Source organism: Cyprinodon tularosa, unplaced genomic scaffold (genome assembly GCF_016077235.1).
Source record: "Cyprinodon tularosa strain WSP-4 unplaced genomic scaffold, ASM1607723v1 ctg88, whole genome shotgun sequence".
NCBI lineage: Eukaryota > Metazoa > Chordata > Actinopteri > Cyprinodontiformes > Cyprinodontidae > Cyprinodon > Cyprinodon tularosa.
Window position 1 is genome coordinate 1,096,082 of NW_024039651.1, and position 24,000 is coordinate 1,120,081.

General features: G+C 39.7%; 1 protein-coding gene across 2 annotated transcripts in view; it reads left to right on the forward strand.

Moving 5' to 3' along the window:
• The first annotated feature begins 3,218 nt into the window (after positions 1–3,218).
• Positions 3,219–24,000, forward strand: part of si:dkey-112e17.1 — a 60,143-nt gene continuing 39,361 nt past the window's right edge. For both annotated transcript variants that reach the window (XM_038273635.1, XM_038273636.1), the window contains exon 1: positions 3,219–3,408. In XM_038273635.1, coding sequence (XP_038129563.1) covers positions 3,337–3,408 — 72 coding nt within the window. In that variant the 5' untranslated portion in view covers positions 3,219–3,336. The remainder of the gene's footprint in view (positions 3,409–24,000) is intronic.

A 24,000-nucleotide genomic window follows, 5' to 3' on the forward strand; every position in this document is an offset into this window, starting at 1 on the left:
TTTTGAAATATCGCATTGTTTTCTATTGTTTTTCTTTATATTTGTCGTAAGGTAATGGAGTTATTTTCAAGAACCATGTTCATGATCTCTGTTTCCTGTTCAGGAGACAGAAGACGGCCCCGTCCACCTCTTGTTGGTAATCTTTCAGTTCTGCAATACAAAGAGTGCAATACTGTAAATACTGTGTAGGAATACATTTCCCAAATACTCGAAACACAATGTCCTACAGAACAGTCCACAGGTAATACTGTACTACTGTACAGGTGCTGGTCATAAAATTAGAATATCATGAAAAAGTAGATTGATTTCAGTAATTCCATTTAAAAAGTGAAACTTGTATATTATATTCATACATTACATACAAACTCATATATTTCAGATGTTTATTTTGTTTAATTTTGATGATTACAAATGACAACAAATGAAAATCTCAAATTCATCATATCAGAAAATTAGAATATTGTGAAAAGGTTCAAAATTGATGGCCCCTGGTGCCACACTCTAATCAGCTAATTAACTCAAACCACCTGCAAAAGCCTTTAAATGGTCTTTCAGTCTAGTTCTATAGGCTACACAATCATGGGGAAGACTGCTGACTTGACAGTTGTCCAAAAGACGACCATCGACACCTTGCACAAGGAGGGCAAGACACAAAAGGTCATCGCTAAAGAGGCTGGCTGTTCACAGAGCTCAGTGTCCAAGCACATTAATAGAGAGGCGAAGGGAAGGAAAAGATGTGGTCGAAAAAAGTGTACAAGCAAGAGAGATAACCGCACCCTGGAGAGGATTGTGAAACAAAACCCCTTCAAAAATGTGGGGGAGATTCACAAAGAGTGGACTGCAGCTGGAGTGAGTGCTTCAAGAACCACCACACACAGACGTATGAAAGACATGGGTTTCTGCTGTCGCATTCCTTGTGTCAAGCCACTCTTGAACCACAGACAGCGTCAGAAGCGTCTTGCCTGGGCTAAAGAGAAACAGGACTGGACTGCTGGTGAGTGGTCCAAAGTCATGTTCTCTGATGAAAGTAAATTTTGCATTTCCTTTGGAAATCAAGGTCCCAGAGTCTGGAGGAAAAGAAGAGAGGCACTTCATCCACGTTGCTTGAAGTCCAGTGTAAAGTTTCCACAGTCAGTGATGGTTTGGGGTGCCATGTCATCTGCTGGTGTTGGTCCATTGTGTTTTCTGAGGTCCAGGGTCAACGCAGCCACATACCAGGAAGTTTTAGAGCACTTCATGCTTCCTGCAGCTGACCAACTTTTTGGAGATGCAGATTTCATTTTCCAACAGGACTTGGCACCTGCACACAGTGCCAAAGCTACCAGTACCTGGTTGAAGGACCATGGTATCCCTGTTCTTAATTGGCCAGCAAACTCTCCTGACCTTAACCCCATAGAAAATCTATGGGGTATTGTGAAGAAGAAGATGCAATACACCAGACCCAACAATTCAGAAGAGCTAAAAGCCACTATTAGAGCAACCTGGGCTATCATAACACCTGAGCAGTGCCACAGACTGATCGACTCCATGCCACGCCGCATTGCTGCAGTAATACAGGCCAAAGGAGGCCCAACTAAATACTGAGTGCTGTACATGCTCATACTTTTCATGTTCATACTTTTCAGTTGGCCAACATTTCTATAAATCCTTTGTTTTTATTGGTCTTCAGTAATATTCTAATTTTCTGATATGATGAATTTGAGATTTTCATTTGTAATCATCAAAATTAAACAAAATAAACATCTGAAATATATGAGTTTGTATGTAATGTATGAATATAATATACAAGTTTCACTTTTTAAATGGAATTACTGAAATCAATCTACTTTTTCATGATATTCTAATTTTATGACCAGCACCTGTACTCATTGAGTACTGTATTGATATGCAGTACTGCAGTTTTGTAGTGAGAGTAGACATGGTCAACCAAAGTGGCTCGGAACTCATCAGAAATGATTGTCCTTGGCCTTCCTCGTCCTCGTCCTCCCCATCGTCCTCCTCTTACTCTCACTCCTCTGGCTCTGGCTCTGGCTCTGCCTCTGTTTACAACATTGGCCTCCATTGCTCCAAAACAGAAGAGCTCACCTGTTGCCCTTTTATGCTAAAGCTCTGATTGCTGAGTGGAAACATGTGTGTTAGGTGTTTGCCCATGTGAGGAGTCAGTGTGCATAGTAGGGAAATTAACTTTAGAGTTTTGAATAACAGTGTGTTCCTTGTGAAAACAAAAGATTTTCTTTATGACAATTGTGTGTAGAGTTTTGGAAAAAGTGTGTTTTAGAACTGCAATTTGAGTGTAAAGCAGGAATTGTGCTTGTAGTTTAGCAGAATTGGTTCAGGGGGTTGGTGCATGAGTTACATTTTGTGGTCATTGTGTTTCAAGTACCAATATTTGTGTGTAAACAATCAAGAAAAACTGTAATATGGGAAAAACATATTTTTTTCTTTTTTTCCAGAATTCAGACTTTAATCTCAGAATTCTGACTTTTTTTTCTGAGAATGCTGACTTTAATCTCAGAATTTTGGATCTTAATCTTAAAGGGCACCATGAGGAAAGAGATGTGGGAGCTCTCAGCTTCACTAACAAAGATGAGTTGTTTGGGAGGGCCAGAAACACTTTGGAGGAAAATGATGGAATTAGGCAACTTTTTACGTGCCTGAGGGGTCCCCTGTGATGCTATTAAATTAATGGAAGAGCAGAAGGTGATTAAAACAAGAGAGCTAGTTTAGTCTCTAGACGTGGCTTGATGTTAACATGTTTGTTAGCTGTCAAAATTCAGTCAGAATTATGAGAAAAAAGTAAGAATTATGAGATGAAAGTCGGAATTCCAAGAAAAAAGGTCAGAATTCTGAGATTAAAGTCAGAATTCTGGGATAAAAGTCAGTATTCTGAGAAACATGCCAGAATTTTAAGATTAATGTCAGAATTCTGAGATTAAAGTCATAATTCTGAGAAGAAAGTCAGAATTCTGAGATAAAACACTTTTTTTGAGACAAGACAATTTTGAGATTAAAGTCAGAATATTAAACTGAAATAATGATTAACAATCAGTTAACTTTTTTTTTCTTTCCAGGAGCCCTAATCCTGTTCCGTAGAACTCAATTTTTCACCTTTATTTGATTTCTTGAGTTATCAGGATGTTATGAATGAATAAAATGAGCCATTGAGTAGTACAGTGGGGCAGGCGAGGGGTGTGTTGTTTTCCAATAAATGTGTGCAGAGAGAGAGGCAGGGAGCGATGGAAGCGCGCTCCCGATGCTTCAGGTGATTGAGAGGGAAGCAGAGGATCTGCTGCTCAGGGTGCGACGCGTCGGAAAAACCAAAACAACTGGAGGAAAATGACTCGTTTCACGTGGCTTGGGGCGCTGACAGCATGTCTGCTCCTGGCTGTGGGATGTGTTGCACAGAAAGTAAGTCAACATTTGTCTGCTGCTGCATTAAAACATGTCATTCAGAACTTTACTCCAGCGTGTCCTTCTCATGCGTGGATACACTCAAACCACCAAATCCATCCGTGGACCGTGGTAATCAGCTGTTGATTGCTTTAGAGTTTGCATTTATTGCCTCTTTACGAGTCAGTGAGTTATATTTAAAAAACAATAACCTGAGCTGGAGGGATAAATATGATGCATGATGGACCTATTGCGTCAGCTGCATGTTCATTTTAGGGGCGCTCCTGTTTGTTTCCACATGCAGTTTGCACGATTGCAAATAAAGCTTCTAAAATGTGTGGCCTTTTCCCAGTGATTTCTATTTAGCAGCATTATTTTGATCCGAATAACGATGCAGCTCACCTCGTGTTGCCTCCTGGCTTTCCTCTGAAATGTGGAGTTTTGCTGGTTGTTGAACATGAACACGCAAGTCCCTGTTTGACAGTTTAAAGAAAAATTATCCCGGTCACATTGGGGGACTTGTTTACTCCTCGATTTAAGATCGTTTACTCTACTAAATTAGTTCCTATTCATACAATGTTTTTCTTGTTTTTAAATCGAACTTTCAGGCTCATGATCTGCAGCAGAAGGGGTTGTTTTAATGGCACAGGCGTGTTTGGATGATCCTGAACAGCACAGGGTTGGAGAATGGCATGCAGAGTCCAAACTGCAGAAATGAAAACCACAATGGGAGCATGTTCACCGCATGTTCTAGCCTTTTAGTAAGTCATCAGAAGATTTGGCTCTGTTGCAGACTTGTTAGTTTAGTTGAACATGCTCTGGCTTTTTCATCCTGTGAGGTCAGCCTGATTGGGGATTAAATGCAGTGCTGCAAAGACATGGTGTCACCCAAGCGTTTGGCTGCAGAAGCATGTCAGAAAGAATGGCTGATTGGGACAGAGCTTCTTCCAGAGACTTAATGATGTTTAAACAGGAGAATGATTAGACTTTCAACGTGCCTTACAAAAGGTAATCGATCTGCTAAACACTTTGAGGTGTCATAAGGGATATAGGGTAATATACCAACAGAAATGACAGCATAACTGGAGTTTAAGGCACATTGTTGGTTTTTAAAACATTTCGTGAGTCTTCTACTGGTTTTCTTCCAGGAATGCTTCAACTTTGCAGTTTCCTGTTTTTTTTGTTTTTTTTTATTAATCTAATAAAATAAAACATGTATTCTGTTTTATTTAACTAGAGAATATTTAACTTGTTTCCTATCTGGCTTGTGGAAATCTTTGTGCAGAATTATTCAGTTTATTTTGCAAAACTTGCTTTCTCTCATCGTTCTGACGTAAAGACATGATTTATTGAGTGGCCAACTGTAAGTTGTTCTGTCCATTTATTCTGCTACCTAAGCAGTTGATCACTGCAGCTCCTCCAGAGTCACTGTAGCCTTTTAGCTGTTTCTCCTTTTTATGTTCTCCATCCTTTACCTGTCAGTTTAGGAAGACAGCTGTGTTTTCATAGGTTTTCTGGTTGTGCTGTTCCATTTTTAGATGTGCAAAGATTGGGATGGTATTTTCTATGCTGATGGGTTATTTGGTTAATTTTTTATTCTATTTTTTGTTATGTGATTTGAACTATTCTATGATTTTCTCCCTGACCTTTTTGTCCTGTTCTATCATCTTCTTGATGCTGTTTGTTCCCTAATGTACATCATTAAAGGCCTCCACAGAACAGCTGGCTATTTAGATGAACTGGCACTTAGCACCATTTATTAATTGAATGGCTTCTAACGGTTGGTTGCTCTTGATTTAGGGGCGTCAGGTTAAAAGAGCGACACAACACAAAGTAATCTTTATATTATATTAGAAACAATTTTATAGACTTTTCAGTTTGAAAGTATTTTGTTCCATTAATGGAGCAAAGAAAAAAATAAAAACATTCTGTAAATTGAAATTTGGGGGGAAAAAAATGCATTTCAGAATTTTTCAATTCAGTTTATATATTTATTGCGCCAATTCACAACACATGTCTTCTAAAGGCACTTTACAGAGACAAAGCAGTCAGGATGGTTAACATTTTTTATCAAAGAAAACCAGTTGATTGTATTCAGTCATTGACTTGCAGGACATCTTCCTGGATGAGCTTGCTGTGAGGATTTCTGCTCTGATTTAGTTGTTGATGCATCAGCAATCCCACGCACTGAACATGCATGCAGTAACAGTGGGGAGGAAAACTCCCTTTTAACAGGAAGAAACCTCCAGCAAAACCAAGCTCAGTGCGAGCGGCCATCTGCCGAGGCCGACTGGGGTTCAACGAGACAGAAACAGAGATACAGAAAGAAGCATAGATACAAAAGGCAAATGTCAACCAGCTCCCATCCAGGAAACAAACAGCCAGGCTGACGAGCTCCGAGCCAGCTCCCATGTCAAAGGATGAAGAGAGCACATCCAGTTAGTCACCGTCAGAGAAACAGGACTACACTGAAAAATAGGTCGGTCTCCAACATCTATAAACAAAGGTGTTGATTGCAGCAGCACAGCTGATATTTCTTTCCAGGTTGGTGTCACAGACAAACAGGAAGAGACCAGATGAAGCTACTATGATGAGAAAAAGCAGAGAGAACAAAAAATGAGGTTGAACTAACAAACAATGCAGGAATAGAGAATAGAGATCGAATTATGAAATCCCCCAGCAGCCTTAACATAACTATTTCAGATCAGATATGAGAAAGGTACAGCCACAATAGGGCCAAGGAGAAACGTCTGTCTGGACTGAAATTCTCCCCCACTGGATCAGGCTGCTGATACTTTACCTCCACCTTCCTCTCTACTCACCCAGAGACTAAGCAAACATCACTCTGTTTTTCACTATAAGCTTCATCAAAAAGGAAGGTTTTAACCCTAGCTTTAAATGTAGACAGTATGTCTGCCTCATGGACTAACACTGGTCGCTGGTAGACTGACAACTAAAAGATCTGCCTCCCATTCTACTTAAGAAATTCTAGGAACTACTAACCTGCAGATCACTGCTATAAGATGGAGCTTGGCCATTTAAGGCTTTACATATGAGAAGGAGGATTTTAAAATCTATTCTTGATTCAACAGGAAGTCAATGAAGAGAAGCCAGGATAGGAGAGATATGATCTCTCTTTTTAATTTTCATCAGAACTCTGGCTGCAGCAGTTTGGATCAGCTCAAGGCTTTTAAGTACAGTTTGAGGACTTCCTCATCCTAAAGAATTAAAATAGCCTAGCCTTGAAGTAACAAATGCATGGACTAGTTTCTCAGCATCATCCCTGAAAAAGATATTTCTAATTTTTGCAATGTTCTGCAGATGAAAGAAGGTTTTACATTTTTCCTGCTTTTATATTTTTTTAAATGTTATTTATCTACTTCACACTTCCTCATACAAACCCTGAAGGAAAAGCTCAAAATGCTTTTTTCCCCCGCTGGGAATCCCTTTCTGTACTTATAGAGAAAGCAGTGAAGCCTTTTCAACAGATTTTAAACTTGCTCAGTTGCCTCGATACTTACTTTTCTTTATAGATGACTGAACCTTGTGTGGTCAGTGGCTAATGCCAGCATTTAAGAAACTTTACTTTGACATAGATACTTGAGGTTGTCCTGACCAGTTGTAGCTTTCATCCATCATCCTCTTTGGCATATGAAACATGTCGGCTCAAGAGCACAGTTCTTAGATCTAGAGTACAATGGCCGTCGGTATATTATATTGTCCGAATGTACAGCTTTGGTTCCTCTGCATAGGGGTCACACTATCTGCAATTATCTGCCTGAGGGGCCACAGTAAATGATGGCTTTGTCCTCTGCTCGCCTTTTGTATGAAGTTGATTTTTGGAACAGTATAAATAAGCTTGGAATTTATTCTATCCCCCTGAGAGAAACGGAGGCGTCCAAGTCTGTCTGTCCACAATTCAGCTCTTTGGTGGCAGGAGAGTGAATTTGATCTTTGTTTAGCGCCCCGCTCTGTGTTTCAGAAGGTTTCATTTGAGATGGAATGAGGGGGGGGCATTCATTACTAATTGAAGCGAGTTGTGGGAGAAGTGAACCGTGGACTCGCTTATTCTTCTGCAGAATTACAGGATATAAGACAAAATGTCCACATAGTCTATCAAGAGATAAACTTGTCACCAAGTGGCAATGGACTGAAGTGGGAATTGGACAAATGGCTGACCCCAAACCAAAAAAATAGAAAAAATAAATATATATGCATGTTTTGTTAAAGTGTAACTAAACCTTATGTTAAAGAATATCCTAGACAAAGTTTTAAAAAATCAGGAGAAACTGAGGGGTATGACAAAGTGTGGGGATGAGCGGAGGTTGTGGTCAGGATAAAGGAAAGTGGCATCAAATTTGATAAGACTTAGGGCCAATTTATGCTTCTGACGCATAGCCTCTGCAACCGTCAAATCTGTGTCTGTGCGCGACCACGCACACATTCTGCAACCGTCGTTGCGTACCTAAAATAATAAAAAAAGAGGGAAAAAAAATAATCCTGACTATGTATTTGACGGTCACAAACCCGCGCTGACCTCAAGCGGAAGTGTGCAGACAAAAAGCAGCTGTGATTGGTCTTTGGTATTCCTTTCCGGCTGTCTGCGTGGTTCTTCTTTCTCGAGTCGGGGCCAGGTCGCACCATTTTTAAAAACCGAGGAACAACTACAATGGACAACTACGCCGAAAGATTTATCGGTCTTTTTGCCAACTCCATTAACAGAACCTGTTCGTCTTCGATGTCTAGCAACTCTAGATCCATCTCTGTGACCGTGATATCTTGCATTGTTGTTTTGGAAGATAAACACTCTCGCCGCCGAAGTTCTCGCGAGTTCTCGAATAGGCTCCCCCTTTCTCTTTGGTGGGAAACTGCTGTGCGTCCCTAGAAATTCCAGACTGACGGTGCAAAAGCATTCCAGCAAAAGTGGTTCGCGACCAGACCCAAGTGACATTTGCTGTGTGCGGTTACAAGTACTGTATGGTACGTTCCATTAGTTCTTCAACGTCAGAATGCCACATTAAACACTGTTTTTTTTATGTGTGTGTGTTTTTCTTTTATTTTTAAATCATTATTATGGTTGTAGAAGTGGCCATAGTAGCTTTGTACAAACAATGGAGGATGCAACCACCCACAAGCCAGGAAATCTAAAGCGGTCACCACTAGGGAGGTAAATTGGCAAGAATTGTTTGATACGATACGTGGAGTTTATATCTGTTTTCTGTTTACATTGGTGACTTGTTTTCGTTTCCCACCTATACTCTTTAAATTCCTAGAAGCATTAGGAATTTTTTACAAGAATATTTTAGGATCATTTTTGAGGTTAGACATTTATGTATGATGCCTCTGCTATAATATATCCCAGATGTGTGCTATTAGGTTAGTGTTAGGCCTCAAGATGGCCTGCCTAGTTACTGAACCTCAACCTCGCCCCTCTTTGTCCTCAGGGACCTTTCTTTGTAAACCTGTCATGTTGAAACCGGAAGACGTGAATTCAAAAGCTTTTCCCAAAAAAGGGGAGCTTGAATCAGCTGTATGGTCGAAACATTAAGCATTCAGTCTACTGGGACTGATTTACCTCTTTTAGTGGCATTGGGAACAGCTCACTGAGTGTCTTTCCGGGTCAAACAACTTGGCAAGCGACCCGTGTTAAAATTGCCTCAGCGCTGATCGTCGTGCTGTGGGAACACCAGACCCAGTTGACTCACTAATTCACGTGAAACCATTGAACACAACATAAGGATATCAACACACTGCACCAGTCGCTTTTGATCTAACAATCTGAGATGTTTGCTTCCGATAAACATGGCGCAGCGCTGGTGTGAGGGATCCAGAGGGAAAAAGAGCGATTTCTGTCGCTCTGGTGACATCATCAACGCTAACCCCACACACACGCAGCTGCAGGGGACAGAGGCCACACACAGCTTGCCAGCGAGGGGTTAGGCCCAGCTTTTTTTGCCAGTAGGAAAGGGGCCAAATGCTGATTGTCAGCGGGTCAACCCATGTTTGAAAACCCGGGTTAAGGCGCAATTTTCATTGTGAAAGAGGCTATTTACTCAAACCAGTCCCACACACTGTCTGCCCAAGGCTTTACATGTGTCGCAGCACCGTCAAGAAAGAGAAACTCATCTGGGAACTGCCAAACCCAGATCTGCGAGACAGATAGGCATGATTCATCACCCCAGTGAACATGTCTTAACTGCTTTGGAGTCTGTTTTGTTAAATTATCGCAACTTGATGGCGTTTTGTATTTGGTCTCTGGGTTCTACACTTAGTTGTTTCTCTACTTTGTAGTATCTCTGTGTATATTTACCATAACAAAACCAAGGGCAGGATATTACGCCTAAACCCAAGGAGTAATCAAGGAACTTTCAGTGCCAGTGGGAAAAGAAAGGAAGAGCAGAAAGAAATATTTGATGCCAATAGGGGTAAAATACGGGTATTCAATTTCAATTCAATTCAGTTTATTTATATAGCGCCAAATTCACAACACATGTCATCTCAAGGCACTTTACAGTTCAACCAGATCATACAGTCAAATTGATACAAAGTTTTCTATCTAAGGAAAACCAGTTGATTGCATCGACTCATTGACTCAAATACAATCCCCCACACTAAGCATGCTTGTAGCGACAGTGGAGAGGAAAAACTCCCTTTTAACAGGAAGAAACCTCCAGCAGAACCAGGCTCAGTGTGAGCGGCCATCTGCCGAGGCCGACTGGGGTTCAAGGAGACGGAAGCAGAGATACAAAAAGCAGCTGTAAAAGGCGGCCCCGTCCAGGAAACACACAGCCAGGCAGACGAGCTCCAAGGCAGCTCCCATGCCAGAGGAAGAAGAGAGCACATCCACTCAGTCACGGTCAGAGAAACAGGACCACACTGGAAAACAGGCCGATCTCCAACATCTATAAACAAGGGTGTTGATAGAAGCAGCACAGCTGATGTTTCTTTCCAGGATGACGTCACAGCCAAACAGGAACAGACGAGGCAAAGCTACTCTGAGGAAAAGCAGAGAGAGCAGAAGGTTAGAGATTGAACTAACAGATTCTGCAGAATAGGAGAACAGAGAGAGAATGAAGCAGAATGATGAAATGGGGGTCCCTATGTCCTCCAAAAGTCTAAGCCTATAGCAGCATAACTATAGAGATAGCTCAGGATAACCTGAGCCACCCTAACTATAAGCTTTATCAAAAAGGAAAGTTTTAAGCCTAGCCTTAAAAGTAGACAGGGTGTCTGCCTCACGGACTAAAATTGGTAGTTGGTTCCACAGGAGAGGAGCCTGATAACTAAAAGATCTGCCTCCCATTCTACTTTTAGAAATTCTAGGAACCATTAGTAAACCTGCAGATTGAGAGCGAAGTGCTCTGTTAGGAACATAAGGAACAATCAGATCTCTGATATAAGATGGAGCTTGGCCATTTAAGGCTTTATATGTGAGAAGGAGGATTTTAAATTCTATTCTTGATTTAACAGGAAGCCAATGAAGAGAAGCCAGGATAGGCGAGATATGATCTCTCTTTTTAATTTTCATTAGAACTCTGGCTGCAGCATTTTGGATCAGCTGAAGGCTTTTAACTACAGTTTGTGGACTTCCTGATAGTAAAGAATTACAATAGTCCAGCCTTGAAGTAACAAATGCATGGACTAGTTTCTCAGCATCACCCCTGGACAGTATATTTCAAATTTTTGTAATGTTCCTCAGATGAAAGAAGGAAATTCTAGAAACCTCTTTGATGTGGGATTTAAATGACAGGTCCTGATCAAAAATAACACCAAGATTTTTTACTTTATTATCTGAAATCAGTTTAATCCCATCCAAATGAAGTGACTGGCTAATCAGTTTCTTTTTCAGAGACTCTGGTCCAAAGACTATAACTTCTGTTTTGTCTGCATTCAGGAGCAGAAAGTTAAGAGTCATCCAGGTTTTTATGTCTTCAAGACATGCCTGTAATCTATGTAATGGGTTAGCTTCATCTGGATTTATAGACAGATATAGCTGGGTATCATCAGCGTAACAGTGGAAATTAATCCCATGCTGTCTAATAATTCTACCAATTGGGAGCATGTATAAAGTAAAGAGAATTGGTCCTAGCACTGATCCCTGTGGTACTCCACAGGTAACCTTTGAGCGTGTTGAAGATCTATCATTAACATGAACAAACTGAATTCGATCAGATAGATAAGATTTAAACCAGTCTAGTGCTGTTCCTTTAATTCCAACAAAATATTCAAGTCTTTCTAAAAGAATATTATGGTCAACTGTATCAAATGCAGCACTAAGATCCAACAGGACGAGCACAGATACAAGTCCATTATCTGAGGCCATGAGAATATCATTAGTGACTTTCACCAGAGCTGTTTCAGTGCTATGATGAGCTCTAAAGCCAGACTGAAACTCTTCAAAAAGTTCATTATGGTGGAAGTGATCGCAAACTTGTTTGGCAACTACTTTCTCAAGAATTTTAGATAAGAAAGGATGATTGGATATAGGTCTATAATTGACCAAGTCATCTGGGTCAAGAGACGGTTTCTTAAGCAGAGGTTTAATTACAGCAACCTTAAAAGCTTTAGGTACATATCCCTGTAACAGAGATAGATTAATCACATCTAAAATGGAGGAGGAGATCAAAGGGAATACCTCCTTAAATAACCTGGTTGGAACTGGATCTAACATACAAGTTGAAGGCTTAGATGAAGACAATAATTTTGCTAATTCAGAGAGTTCAACTGGATCAAAGCAGTCTAAACCCGGTTCAGATTCCATGACTACCTCAGGTACAATCGCGGATAGAGGAGTGCTTATGATCTTATTTTTAATAAGATCAATCTTATTTATAAAGAATCCCATAAAATCATTGCTGCTAAGAGCAGGTGGAATGGACGGTTCAACAGAGCTATGGCTCTGGGTGAACAAAACGGGTAGTGCTTAGAATACAAAATGATTGTTGGTGATTACTAGAATGGAGATGCAAGTATGCAGAAGACTACAGAAGTATTCAATGTTTAATTAGCAAGTTGATTGGTGCTTGAGTACTGTTGACCGATGGCGCTCAACAATGTTGGTCTGCTTATCACATCTGGTGCAAAAATTCTTCTGATTCTCAAAAAGGGCTAGGTAAACACTATCAGGACATATGCTTAATATATATTATATTATTCAATTTGAAGGTGTGTGTGTTTGTATGTGTGTGTGTGTGTATATATATATATATATATATATATATATATATATATATATATATATATATATATATATATATATTAGGGTTGTCAAAATTAACGCAAGATGATTAATTTCTGGAATTAACGCAATATTTTTTTATTGCCCTGTTTTACCTACAATTTAATTGTCCGACTTGAGCGAGATGGAGGAATCAGAAGAACCCGTTGGCCCGCTGGATGGACAGTTCGAGTACACAAAAAACAAAGATGTGACAATAAATAAACTTGTTGTGGTTTGCTCACACTGCAAGAAGGACTTTTCGTTTCACCGAAGCTCCTGGAGCCTTTAATATCATCTTAATGCCAAGCATTCATTTGTTGGGGCTTCAACTTCAGGTGTTAAGACTGGCATGCATCAGACCACCCTCACCGAACGCAGGGCATTAAGTAAGTCTACATCTGAAAAGTTGACAGACAAAATTGCCAGATGGATAGCCAAGGACTGTAGAACGATTAATATTGTCGAGGCCTCGCAGAAGTTTTGAAAGTGGCAACTTTAGATGTATTCTACATGTTTTAAACGCAAAACGTTCTATTCACCCATCCTGTATTTGCTAAAAAAAAAAAAAGCAATGGCTAAGTTGCCAAAATAGTTGAGAATTAAATTCTTTATTTGGATTTGTCATTAATAAAAACTAAATATAATGCCCATTTTGCTTATCTTTCTGTTTTGAAAACAGTACACAGAAAATGTGTATTTTTCAATAATATTTAGGCTAGTGATTAATAGAAATTAATTCAAGATACCTTGTGATTAATTAGATAAAAAATTTTAATCGTTTGACAGCCCTAATATATGTATATAAAATATATTTTTTTTGAGAAAGTAAATACCTAATCCCCTTTAACTTGAGCTGAAAGCCACATTTAGTTTATAGATCTGTAGCTACTGACCCCACAGAACGGTGACCTCTCCAAATTTTGTGCCTCTACATCTGTTGAACGGACTATAATTTTACATGGCGTATCACTCTGCGGCTCAGTTTCTGCTTTTCCTTATTGCTTCCAGTTTATTATTAAAGCCCTCAACATGCTTATACAAGAATTAATGGTAACAGCTAAAATGTTCAAATAAAGTCCCGTAATATGCATATAACAAAATGCCTTTCTAAACAATTAAAATGTATAACTCAAGTCTTAAAATAGAATTTTTTGCTTATGATGGAGGAGCAGTTTATTAAGCGTTAGGCTAAGCATATTAGGTCCTTGCATCTATCTGACTTATAATAACTGGGCTTATAACAGACATTATGTTTCCAACCAACATATGCAGGCAAAGCAAACAGAGTTTCTGATTTGGTTTCGAAAGTCAAAACCTTGCTTTGAACATTGTATAGTTTAATTATTTTGTTTCTGCTGCTTTCTGTTGAGCTCTGCTGGCACAATTGGGAAACATAGGGACAGGCAGACAGGGATTGGCTCCAGTCTCTATTTTGTAATGAAAAGTATTGCAACTGTTATGGAATCTAATATCAAGAGTTCAAAAAAGCCGGGAAAGATTGGATTAGGACATCACTAGTAATTACAGAAATTCCCCCAGAGGCCCCCTATTTATTTTCCTTTGTTTGGACTAGCCTATGGTATCATGTGCGTGGCGAGAACATGTAATAAAACATTTCCGTTCACAACATCAGAGGTTTAAATGATGCATCAACTTTCTGAAAGCCCTATCTTTAACTGCTAAGAAGTGGGTGGTCATGCTGTATGAGAAATTCTATGATTTCCTGTGTTATGACTTTACTGTTTCATCACTGATGCCAGTAAAAGATAGCAAAAGGTTTGCCGCTGGCTGTGTGCTCTCACTAGGCATGTTCAGCCAGGTGAGAGCTGTTGGGTGCCGGATTAGGTTTGTTGTCCCAATCTTACAAATTACAGGCTATTTTCTTAACTTACTGGGAAATACTTGGATGGGCTGTTCAAAGAATGGGTTGCTTTTACCAGTATTAGTAAATGCAGAAACGTGATTTGTCAGATTCTGGTTAGAGCAGTGAAGCTGCAAATGGACTGGTTCCAGTCACCAGCTGAGTGTTCAGAGCGTTTTGAACCAGCAGACGACCATGCAAACCTTGATTTTAGCTGTAGTGTCCATAGTGCTGTCAGTCCTGGAGAAAAGAGCCCTTCAGCCCGAGCATTTATCTCTATTACATAGTGGTTAATACGAGTAAATTTCCAATTCTGGATTAACATATCAGCCCATGCAGCTGTTAACATATAAGGCAACTCGTTGACAATGACTCATAGCTATCAGTTATGATGAGATTGAAAGTATTTTTTAAGTGAATGAATAAACACATTGTGACAGGTGGCTCGACCTGGGTTTAGCTATTTAGCGACAATGTGCCAGAGAATATTCAACTTGTGTAACAAGATTCAACATGTTCCCTGGATGAGATGAATAAATTAAAAGCAGACATTGAAGTAAAAAAAAAGCATTTTGGTATCTACTGTCAGAGTAATATCAGACAAAAAAGCATAGCTGGATATAAGAGAAAACACAAAACTCGTCTGTGAGTGAACAGGGCCTTGCACGTCTGAAATCTATCAAATCTACCTCACTACAACCACAAATAAAATCCAGTCAAACCAACTGCTTTCAGAAGTTGAAAAATTAACAAATAGTCAGAAAAAGTAGACATTAGCAGGCTTTATATAACATTGGTAGCGTACTATTAAATGAATTTCAGAACCGCAATTGGCCTCAGGGGTCGACTGTTTTGTAAACACAAACTGGGCACAGATAAAATTACATCATTCTGTTTCATTTATTTTAGTTTAATTTCACTTTCACTTTGTGCATCAAACTCAATGTTTGAGTACATTGGAAATGTGCTATTTAAATAAACTGGACTTAGAAAAGTCTAGTTTATAGAACAATATTACAAAAATACTTCACTCAATCCATTATCAACTGGAAACCTATGAGGAAATCAAGTCCATAAAAATTAAAGAAATCAGGGCTAGGAGAGAGGTAATCGGACAAAAATCCAATAGGCTCATTTTGATTCATGAGGAGCTGCGGAGATCTAGATCTCAGGTGGGTGAATCTGTTCGCAAAACAACTGCTAAAGTACTCGAAATACCTCGCCTCAGTAGAGTGGCAAAAAGAGAACTACCTCTCTAGATCTAAAGAGAAGGATGGAGAGATGGATATCTCTGGTCTAAAATAGGGCAGATGCATTTAGATGACAAAATAATTATAATGAAACATGGTGGTGGCAACGTCATGCTGTGGGTATTCTCTTCTTTCGCAGGGAAATGGAAGCGAGTCAGAATTCATGCTAAACCCAACACCACTTTTGCGTTGGTTTATCTACGTGATGAAATCAGTCATTGGTGTTTTTTAACTGGTAGATGCTATGTTGTAAAGAATAATAAAATATTTTAAAAAAACTATATATATATATATATATATATATATATATATATACATTCCACTGTTGCCGACAGTGGCATTGGATGAAGGAGTTTGCCCTGCAACCGGAGGGTTGTATGTTCAAGCTCTGGCTATCAGTGTCCTTGGGCAAGACACTTCACCCGTATTGACTAGTGATGGTAGTTGGAGGGAATGGTGGCATGTAGAACGTTTCAGATATTTTGCCACATTTCAGGCTTCCAACATGGATACAAAATTGCAAACAAGGGGGACTCAATCATGAGGTGCAACAAAGTTTATTGGATATACTTAACTTTTTTAACAAATAAACGGAAAAACTGGGTGTGCGAAACGATTCAGCCAGTTAATACCTTGTAGCTCCACCTTTTGCTGTGATTACAGCATTACAGTCCTTATGGTATGTCTGTATCAGTTTTGTACATTAAGAGACCGAAATCTTTGCCCATTCTTCCTTGTAAAACTGTTCGAGCTCAGTGAGGTTGGATGGAGAGCGTTTGTGAGCAACAGTTTTCAGTTCTTTCCTCTGATTCCCACAGATTCTGGGGTCTGGATTTTGACTTGGCCATTCTGACACTTGGATATGTCTATATGTGAACCATTCGATTGTAGATTTTGCTTTATGTTTTGGATCATTGTCGTGTTGGAAGATAAGTCTCCACCCCAGTCTCAGGTCTTTTGCAGACTCCAACAGCTTTTCTTCCAGAATGCTTCTGTTTTTGGCTCCATCCATCTTCCCATCAACTTTAACCATCTTCCCTGTCCCTGCTGAAGAAAAGCAGGCCCAAACCATGATGCTGCCACCACCATGTTTGACAGTTGGGATGGGTTGTTCAGGGTGATGAGCTGTCCTGCTCATGAGCAGCTTCTTCCACATGTTTGCTGTGTCTCCTAGGTGACTTTTGGCAAAATTTAAATGGGACTTTTTATGGAAATCTTTAAGGAATGGCTTTCTTACATAAGGGCCAGATTTGTGCAGTATATGACCGATTGTTGTCCCATGGACAGAGTCTCCCACCTCTGCTATGAATCTCTGCAGCTCATCCAGAGGGAACATGGGCCTTTTGGCTGCATCTCTGATCATCTCAGACTCCTCTTTGCTTAAGATGGAAATTTAGAGGGAATTTAGAGTGGTCTGATACTCCTTCCTTTTCAATATTATCACTTGGGCGGCATTCATTTCGATGTTTAAAGCTTGAGAAATCTTTTTGTATTGAAATCTGGGTTTAAACTTTTCCACAAGATTCGGACCTGCCTGGTGGGCTCCTTGTTCTGCATGATGCTCTCTGCATAATAAACAGATCTTTGAGACTATCAGAGAACAGGTGCATTGATATGGAAACTTGATTAGACACAAGTGGATTCTGTTTATCATCATCAATCATTTAGGTTAACATCATTCAGAGATCATCACTGAACTTCTGAGGAGAATTTGCTGCACTGAAAGTATTTTGCATGCCCCACTCTTCAGTTTTTTATTTGTTAAAGTTTAAAATATCCAACGAATTTAGTTATTCTTCATGATTGTATCCTACTTGTTGATTTTTCACAAAAAATAAAAATTTTATATCTTTATTTGGGGCTGCAACTGATTTTTTTTGATAATTGATTAATTTGTCGATTATTTTCTTTTCTTTTTTTTTTGATAGCGAAAGGAAAGAATTTGTACAGAATCAAACCAGGTGAAACTAAAACTTTTTGACTTGTGAAGATCCTGATAGAGAATATTGACAGGAGAAAAAGTTTTTTTTATTTTTTATTTTTTTTATCTTGAATGCAAAATGTTTCTATATTTTAAAAAAAGGTTGGTATAGTAACTCTAAGTGTGTTGCGCTGTTAGCTAAAGGCATGTTTTAGAGTCTCTGTTGTCCAGTTAACGATTCATCAATTATTAATTAGTTTCCGAATATTTTAATAATCGAATATTCACGATCAATCCAATCAATTGTTTCAACCATATCTTTGTTTGAAGCCTGAAATATTGCAAAAGGTTGAAATATTAAAAGTTGTAAATGCGCAGTTCTAGATACTGCTAATATACTGAGAAGAACCCTCAAGCTCCCGGGGTTCTGGTAGAGGACCTGCGCTTGAGACGAAGAAGCCACTACCCCGCCCAGGAGTACGAGGGGTGGTGGAGAGATCATATATGCTTCTATTACAAAAAAATTGTAGGCGTGAGGCCCCCTGGTATTCCAATTCCTTGTATAATTTCCACAGATAATATGCAACAACTCTGCCTGTAATTATAGTAAAAGACATTCATTTATTATTAAACCAAATTTAATTATTTCTTAAACTGTTTTTTTTTGTTTTTTTTGTCGACTGTGGAAAGGAGGTCAGGATTCACCACAGATTCGTCTAACAACCACAGCTGCAGAAGCATTTTATTTTTTATTTTTATGAGAAAATATGTTAATGGCTTTCAAACCACAAACATGGAAGAGAAGCTTGTTCTCTCACCCACTCAGCCACATATCTGGGCAAGTTTTATCACCACAGCAATGACCAGTTCCAGCGTTGCACAAGCCTGCATCAATCAGCGTCCAGTAATAATTGAACACGACTGTTTGTTGAGAAGCTTTTTATTTATTTTTTTTATTCAAGTACCGGTAGGTCTTTCCAAAGTTAGTGATCGAAGGAAAAGAGAAGAAAACGTTCTCAGCTGGTTCTCTCTGTGGTCGGGGATAAATGATGCTTCCACAGCTGCTGTTAGCAAACCTACAGTAAAGGGGATTTGCATCGAATGACCCCAATGGGAGAGAAACAGAAACGGGGAGAGAGTTTGATAAAACCTAGAGCTGTTCAGCAAAAATCTATTCACAGCTGTGCAGTAAAACCCTCAGGGAGTACATCTCCTACTCGACTATCAAAAAAATTAAGAAAGAAAAGCTGCTTTTTAATGTTAAAGTCATAACCCTTTATCTTAAATCCATCGAATCCCTGCTTATAACAAAGACACCTCAACAGTAGATCAGTTCTTCCTCATAAGTCATGAGAGAACAGTTTTCCTTTGCTCAATTTCTTAATATTTTGCTTAAGACAGTAATTTAAAAATAATTCATAAAGTCTTGTTTCTTTGGATAGCCACAGAAATTCTTGTACATTTGTTGAACTCCAAGAAAATATATCCAGTCAGAATCTTGATGGATTCTCATAACTACATATTGCTGATGAAGGTTCTCAGTCATCCAGGTCATAGTCATTCCGTAAAAATTCAAAAAATATCCACTGGACTTGGTTTTCAAGATTTGAAGACGTTTCGCCACCTCTCCAGGAAGCTTTCTCAATTCAAATGTCTGGATCCGCAGTGAGTTTGAGTCTTATATAGACAACGCCTTGTATCGCTTGGAAACATGCATTGAATGGGTCGTTAGTTCCATCGTTAGCCTGTAATATCTGAACCTGTCTATGATTCTAGGGGTCGGTCGTTAAAGGGGGGATTGCCATTAAGGGGGGGGGATTGTCTCCTGTAATACCTGAAACCTGTCTATGATTGTTAAGGGTTGGTCGTTAAGGAGGTATTGTTCACCGGCTGGAGCGGGTAGGTCCCTCGTTCCTCTGTGATGGGGTGGGGGGTTTGGTGATATCTGGAAGGGATCATGTCTATGATTGAATTGTATGTTTTTGGAAGCTGGAATCTGAGTCCACCACCTCTGTTTAAAATTGGTTTTTCTCTCTTAACATAGATGGCTTCCTTCACGCCCCTCTCAAACCACCTATTTTCTTTATCCAGAATATGGACATTCTGGTCCTCAAAAGAATGTCCTTTGTCCACAAGGTGTAGGTGTACTGCGGAGTCTTGTCCAGAGGCGGCCGCTCTTCTGTGTTGGGCCATGCGTCTGTGGAGAGGTTGTTTTGTTTCGCCAATATAAAGATCAGAGCATTCCTCGCTGCACTGAACAGCATATACCACTCCGCTCATATTCGGTCTGGGGGTTTTATCTTTAGGATGCACTAGCCTCTGTTTAAGGGTTTGGTTTGGCTTGAAATGTACTGGGATCTTGTGTTTGGAGTAGGGCTGCAACTAACGATTATTTTAAAAATCGATGAATCGGCCGATAATTTTTTTCGATTAATCGATGAATCGGACAAAAAATGTTTTTTATATTAACCTCTTTATTCCAAAATAAACATTTTAGACAGAACAAAAAAGCACACAAGTACAGGTTGCTCATTAACTGTACTGGTGCAATATGAAAAATAAATGTTTGTGTAAAAACTACGCAAACTTACATGAGAAATGTAGCTGTACATCCACAAAATATAGGCTACTTTGTTTCATAAAGCGCAAAAAGAGACAGGTATTTTTGTTTTTAAAGCCCCTAAGGGGTTCAAACAATAGGTCCCCCCATTTTAACAAATGAGTTTCTTTTAGACTAGAAGAGTTCTGCCTTTTAAGACAGGAAAGTATAGCAGTTAAAGTTGCTGCTTGAGAAAATACTTAACCATAGAGATAAAAATAGCCCTGTGATTCAAATTATAAATTGTATTTGGAATAAAAATAAGAGAACTAGGGGTGCTAAAAAGCACATCCTCCAAAGACAGATATTTACATGGGGATGTGGCAGATAATTAATTGACATATTACTGATCTTGCTGGATTTTGTTCTGCTTTACTTCCATAAATTGCAGGATCTTCTTTTCTTTATCTTTGCCAGAAGATTTAAACTTTAAAAGCCTTGCCCTCATAATTTGCAAGTTAATTTATTTATAAAGAAAATATAAACGCTGCTTAAACAAATTTAAATGAAATTAAAAGTAAAAAAAAAATAAAAAAAATAAGTAGCCAACCTTATCACTGTCTGTAACCTACTAACACGGTAAGGAAAGCATCAGATGAGCTACCTGAGAAACTAACGTTACGTTTCCCCTCTTTAAAATGAAACAAACATGGTTACTCATCCTGCTGATCCGCTCTCTTCACTGCCATTGAAGGCTCCAACGTGTTTTCTTTTCAGGTGCTGCGTCATAACAGTGGTGCTTCCGTGCCATGTTCATTTGTTTTTACAAAAGTTGCATGTTACGACTTTTTTCACTTTACAAAGCGCAGGGTATTTTAATTATTGTGATCAATTTGCGCCGTCAATCCCGGCGCATGCGCGCTTCATTTGCAGTCTGGATGCTGAGGGTAAACTCCTCACTAAAATCCTGCGGCTCTGACTGCCGCGCTGAGAGGGATTCCTGTGGGAGGGGGAGAAAGGCGTTGGGATGGGGGAGGCGCCCCACGGCAGGCAAAAGCCGCCAGTGACACCGTAAAAAGTCGCCAGATTTGTCGCTAGTCGCTTTTTTGAAAAATAGTCGCTGGAGGGGTCTGAAAAGTCGCTGAGTTGGCAACACTGCAACTGCGGCGCTGACTCGCTCCGCCATATTTTTTTTTCTTCCCCCGAATAACGGCGGCGGCGGATGACGCATTAATCGCGCGACACAACTAATCGATGATTAAATTCGTTGCCAACGCTTTTAAAAGTCGATTTTTATCGATTTTATCGATTCGTTGTTGCAGCCCTAGTTTGGAGAAAATCCTCTTGAGCTTTTCAGACACTCCAGCAACATAAGGGATTGTGATGTTTTTGCGTTTAATTTTCCCATCGCTGTCTTCTGTTGCGTGTCTTTTGGATTTACTTGCTGATTTGATAAAAGCCCAGTTTGGATATCCACAGTTTCGGAGAGCATCTTTGATGTGTTTCTGTTCTTTTTGCTTCCCATCTGTTTTAGAAGGGACATGTTCTGCCCGGTGTTGTAAGGTTCTGATGACTGAGAGTTTGTGTTCCAGTGGGTGGTGTGAGTCAAAAAGAAGATACTGGTCTGTGTGAGTAGGTTTCCTATACACTTCAATGTTTAGGCTTCCATCTCCTTCCATGCTCACCAGGCAGTCCAGAAAGGGTAGTTTGTTGTCCTTGGCATCCTCTCTGGTGAATTTGATGTTACGGTCAACAGAGTTGATGTGTTTGGTGAAAGCTTCCACTTCCTCTAGTTGGATTTTGACGAAAGTGTCATCCACGTATCTAAACCAGTGGCTTGGTGGTATTCCATTGAAAGTGTCTAAAAATCTCTTTTCCATTTTCTCCAAACACAAGATCCCAGTACATTTCAAGCCAAACCAAACCCTTAAACAGAGGCTAGTGCATCCTAAAGATAAAACCCCCAGACCGAATATGAGCGGAGTGGTATATGCTGTTCAGTGCAGCGAGGAATGCTCTGATCTTTATATTGGCGAAACAAAACAACCTCTCCACAGACGCATGGCCCAACACAGAAGAGCGGCCGCCTCTGGACAAGACTCCGCAGTACACCTACACCTTGTGGACAAAGGACATTCTTTTGAGGACCAGAATGTCCATATTCTGGATAAAGAAAATAGGTGGTTTGAGAGGGGCGTGAAGGAAGCCATCTATGTTAAGAGAGAAAAACCAATTTTAAACAGAGGTGGTGGACTCAGATTCCAGCTTCCAAAAACATACAATTCAATCATAGACATGATCCCTTCCAGATATCACCAAACCCCCCACCCCATCACAGAGGAACGAGGGACCTACCCGCTCCAGCCGGTGAACAATACCTCCTTAACGACCAACCCTTAACAATCATAGACAGGTTTCAGGTATTACAGGAGACAATCCCCCCCCCTTAATGGCAATCCCCCCTTTAACGACCGACCCCTAGAATCATAGACAGGTTCAGATATTACAGGCTAACGATGGAACTAACGACCCATTCATCGGTTTCCAAGCGATGCAAGGCGTTGTCTATATAAGACTCAAACTCACTGCGGATCCAGACATTTGAATTGAGAAAGCTTCCTGGAGAGGTGGCGAAACGTCTTCAAATCTTGAAAACCAAGTCCAGTGGATATTTTTTGAATTTTTACGGAATAACTACATATTCTTTTCAAAGCAACTTTTTTTCTTTTTTTTTGCCTTTTTTAAAATTAGTTAATTAGTGGAGCAGAAGAACTAAAAGCTGCTTCTCTGAGTTAAAGAGTAAATGAGCCCAAAAAGAGGTCGGGGCGGTTGATACACTGACAGCAAGTCTGTAATTTATTGTGACGCTAAGCTATTTAGGGATTTATTGACTAACAGAAGTAGCTAAAAGTCAGTTTTCTGAGATTTGGATAGCCTTTGGAAGGGCTTTAGAAATGGTGCGGTGTGATGCACTTTCTTAGTTTTGGTGAGGTCGTGGGCAGCAGCAAACTTTGTTACAGGTTTTATTTCCCTCTAAAGATTCAGGTATGAGTCCATCACTATAACCAAATTCAGGGCCTGATCAATTGTTTCTCACTAAGGTGACTGAAGCTGTGTGCTAACTTTTAATGATCTCTCTTTTCGTCCTAAAATTATGACTTCAGTTTTTTTTTAATTCAGCTAAAGAAAATATTGGCCCATCCATGCATTGATTTCTTATATGCAGTTACCCAGCACTGGAATGGATACAGTCACCTTGTGACTTAGTTAGAGAGCACATGTAGATGTTGAATAGGAGGGGCCCTAAGATGGACCCTTGTGGAACGCCACATTATATTTGTGTGGTCTCAGATCTAAAGTTACTCACTGACACAAAAAAAAGACCTTTTCCCTCAAGATTTAAACCAGCCTTTGTAGTGTGTTTCCAGGCGCTCTGATAAAATGGACTAATCAACAGTGTCAAATGCTGCACTAAGGTCCAATATTACCAGCTCTGGTGTTATTTCACAGCCTGCATTTATATGAATGCCATTAAACACCTTGACAATAGCAGCCTCTGCAGTGTTGCGAGTATGGAAGCCTGACTGGAAGACGTTAAAGCAGCTGGTCTTAATTAAAAAAGGTGTTCAACTGCTAAAACAGCTTTTTTAAGATTATTCCTGCTGATTAAGTGGATGTTCACGATAGGCCTGTAGTTCTGCATGAGCAGCTTGTCCAAGGTACTTTTTTCTCCCAACAGTAGTTTGGTAGTGTTTTATATTTTTTTGGACCTGGGGGAAAAACACCTGAAAAAAGAGACATGTTTATTATTTGAGTTAA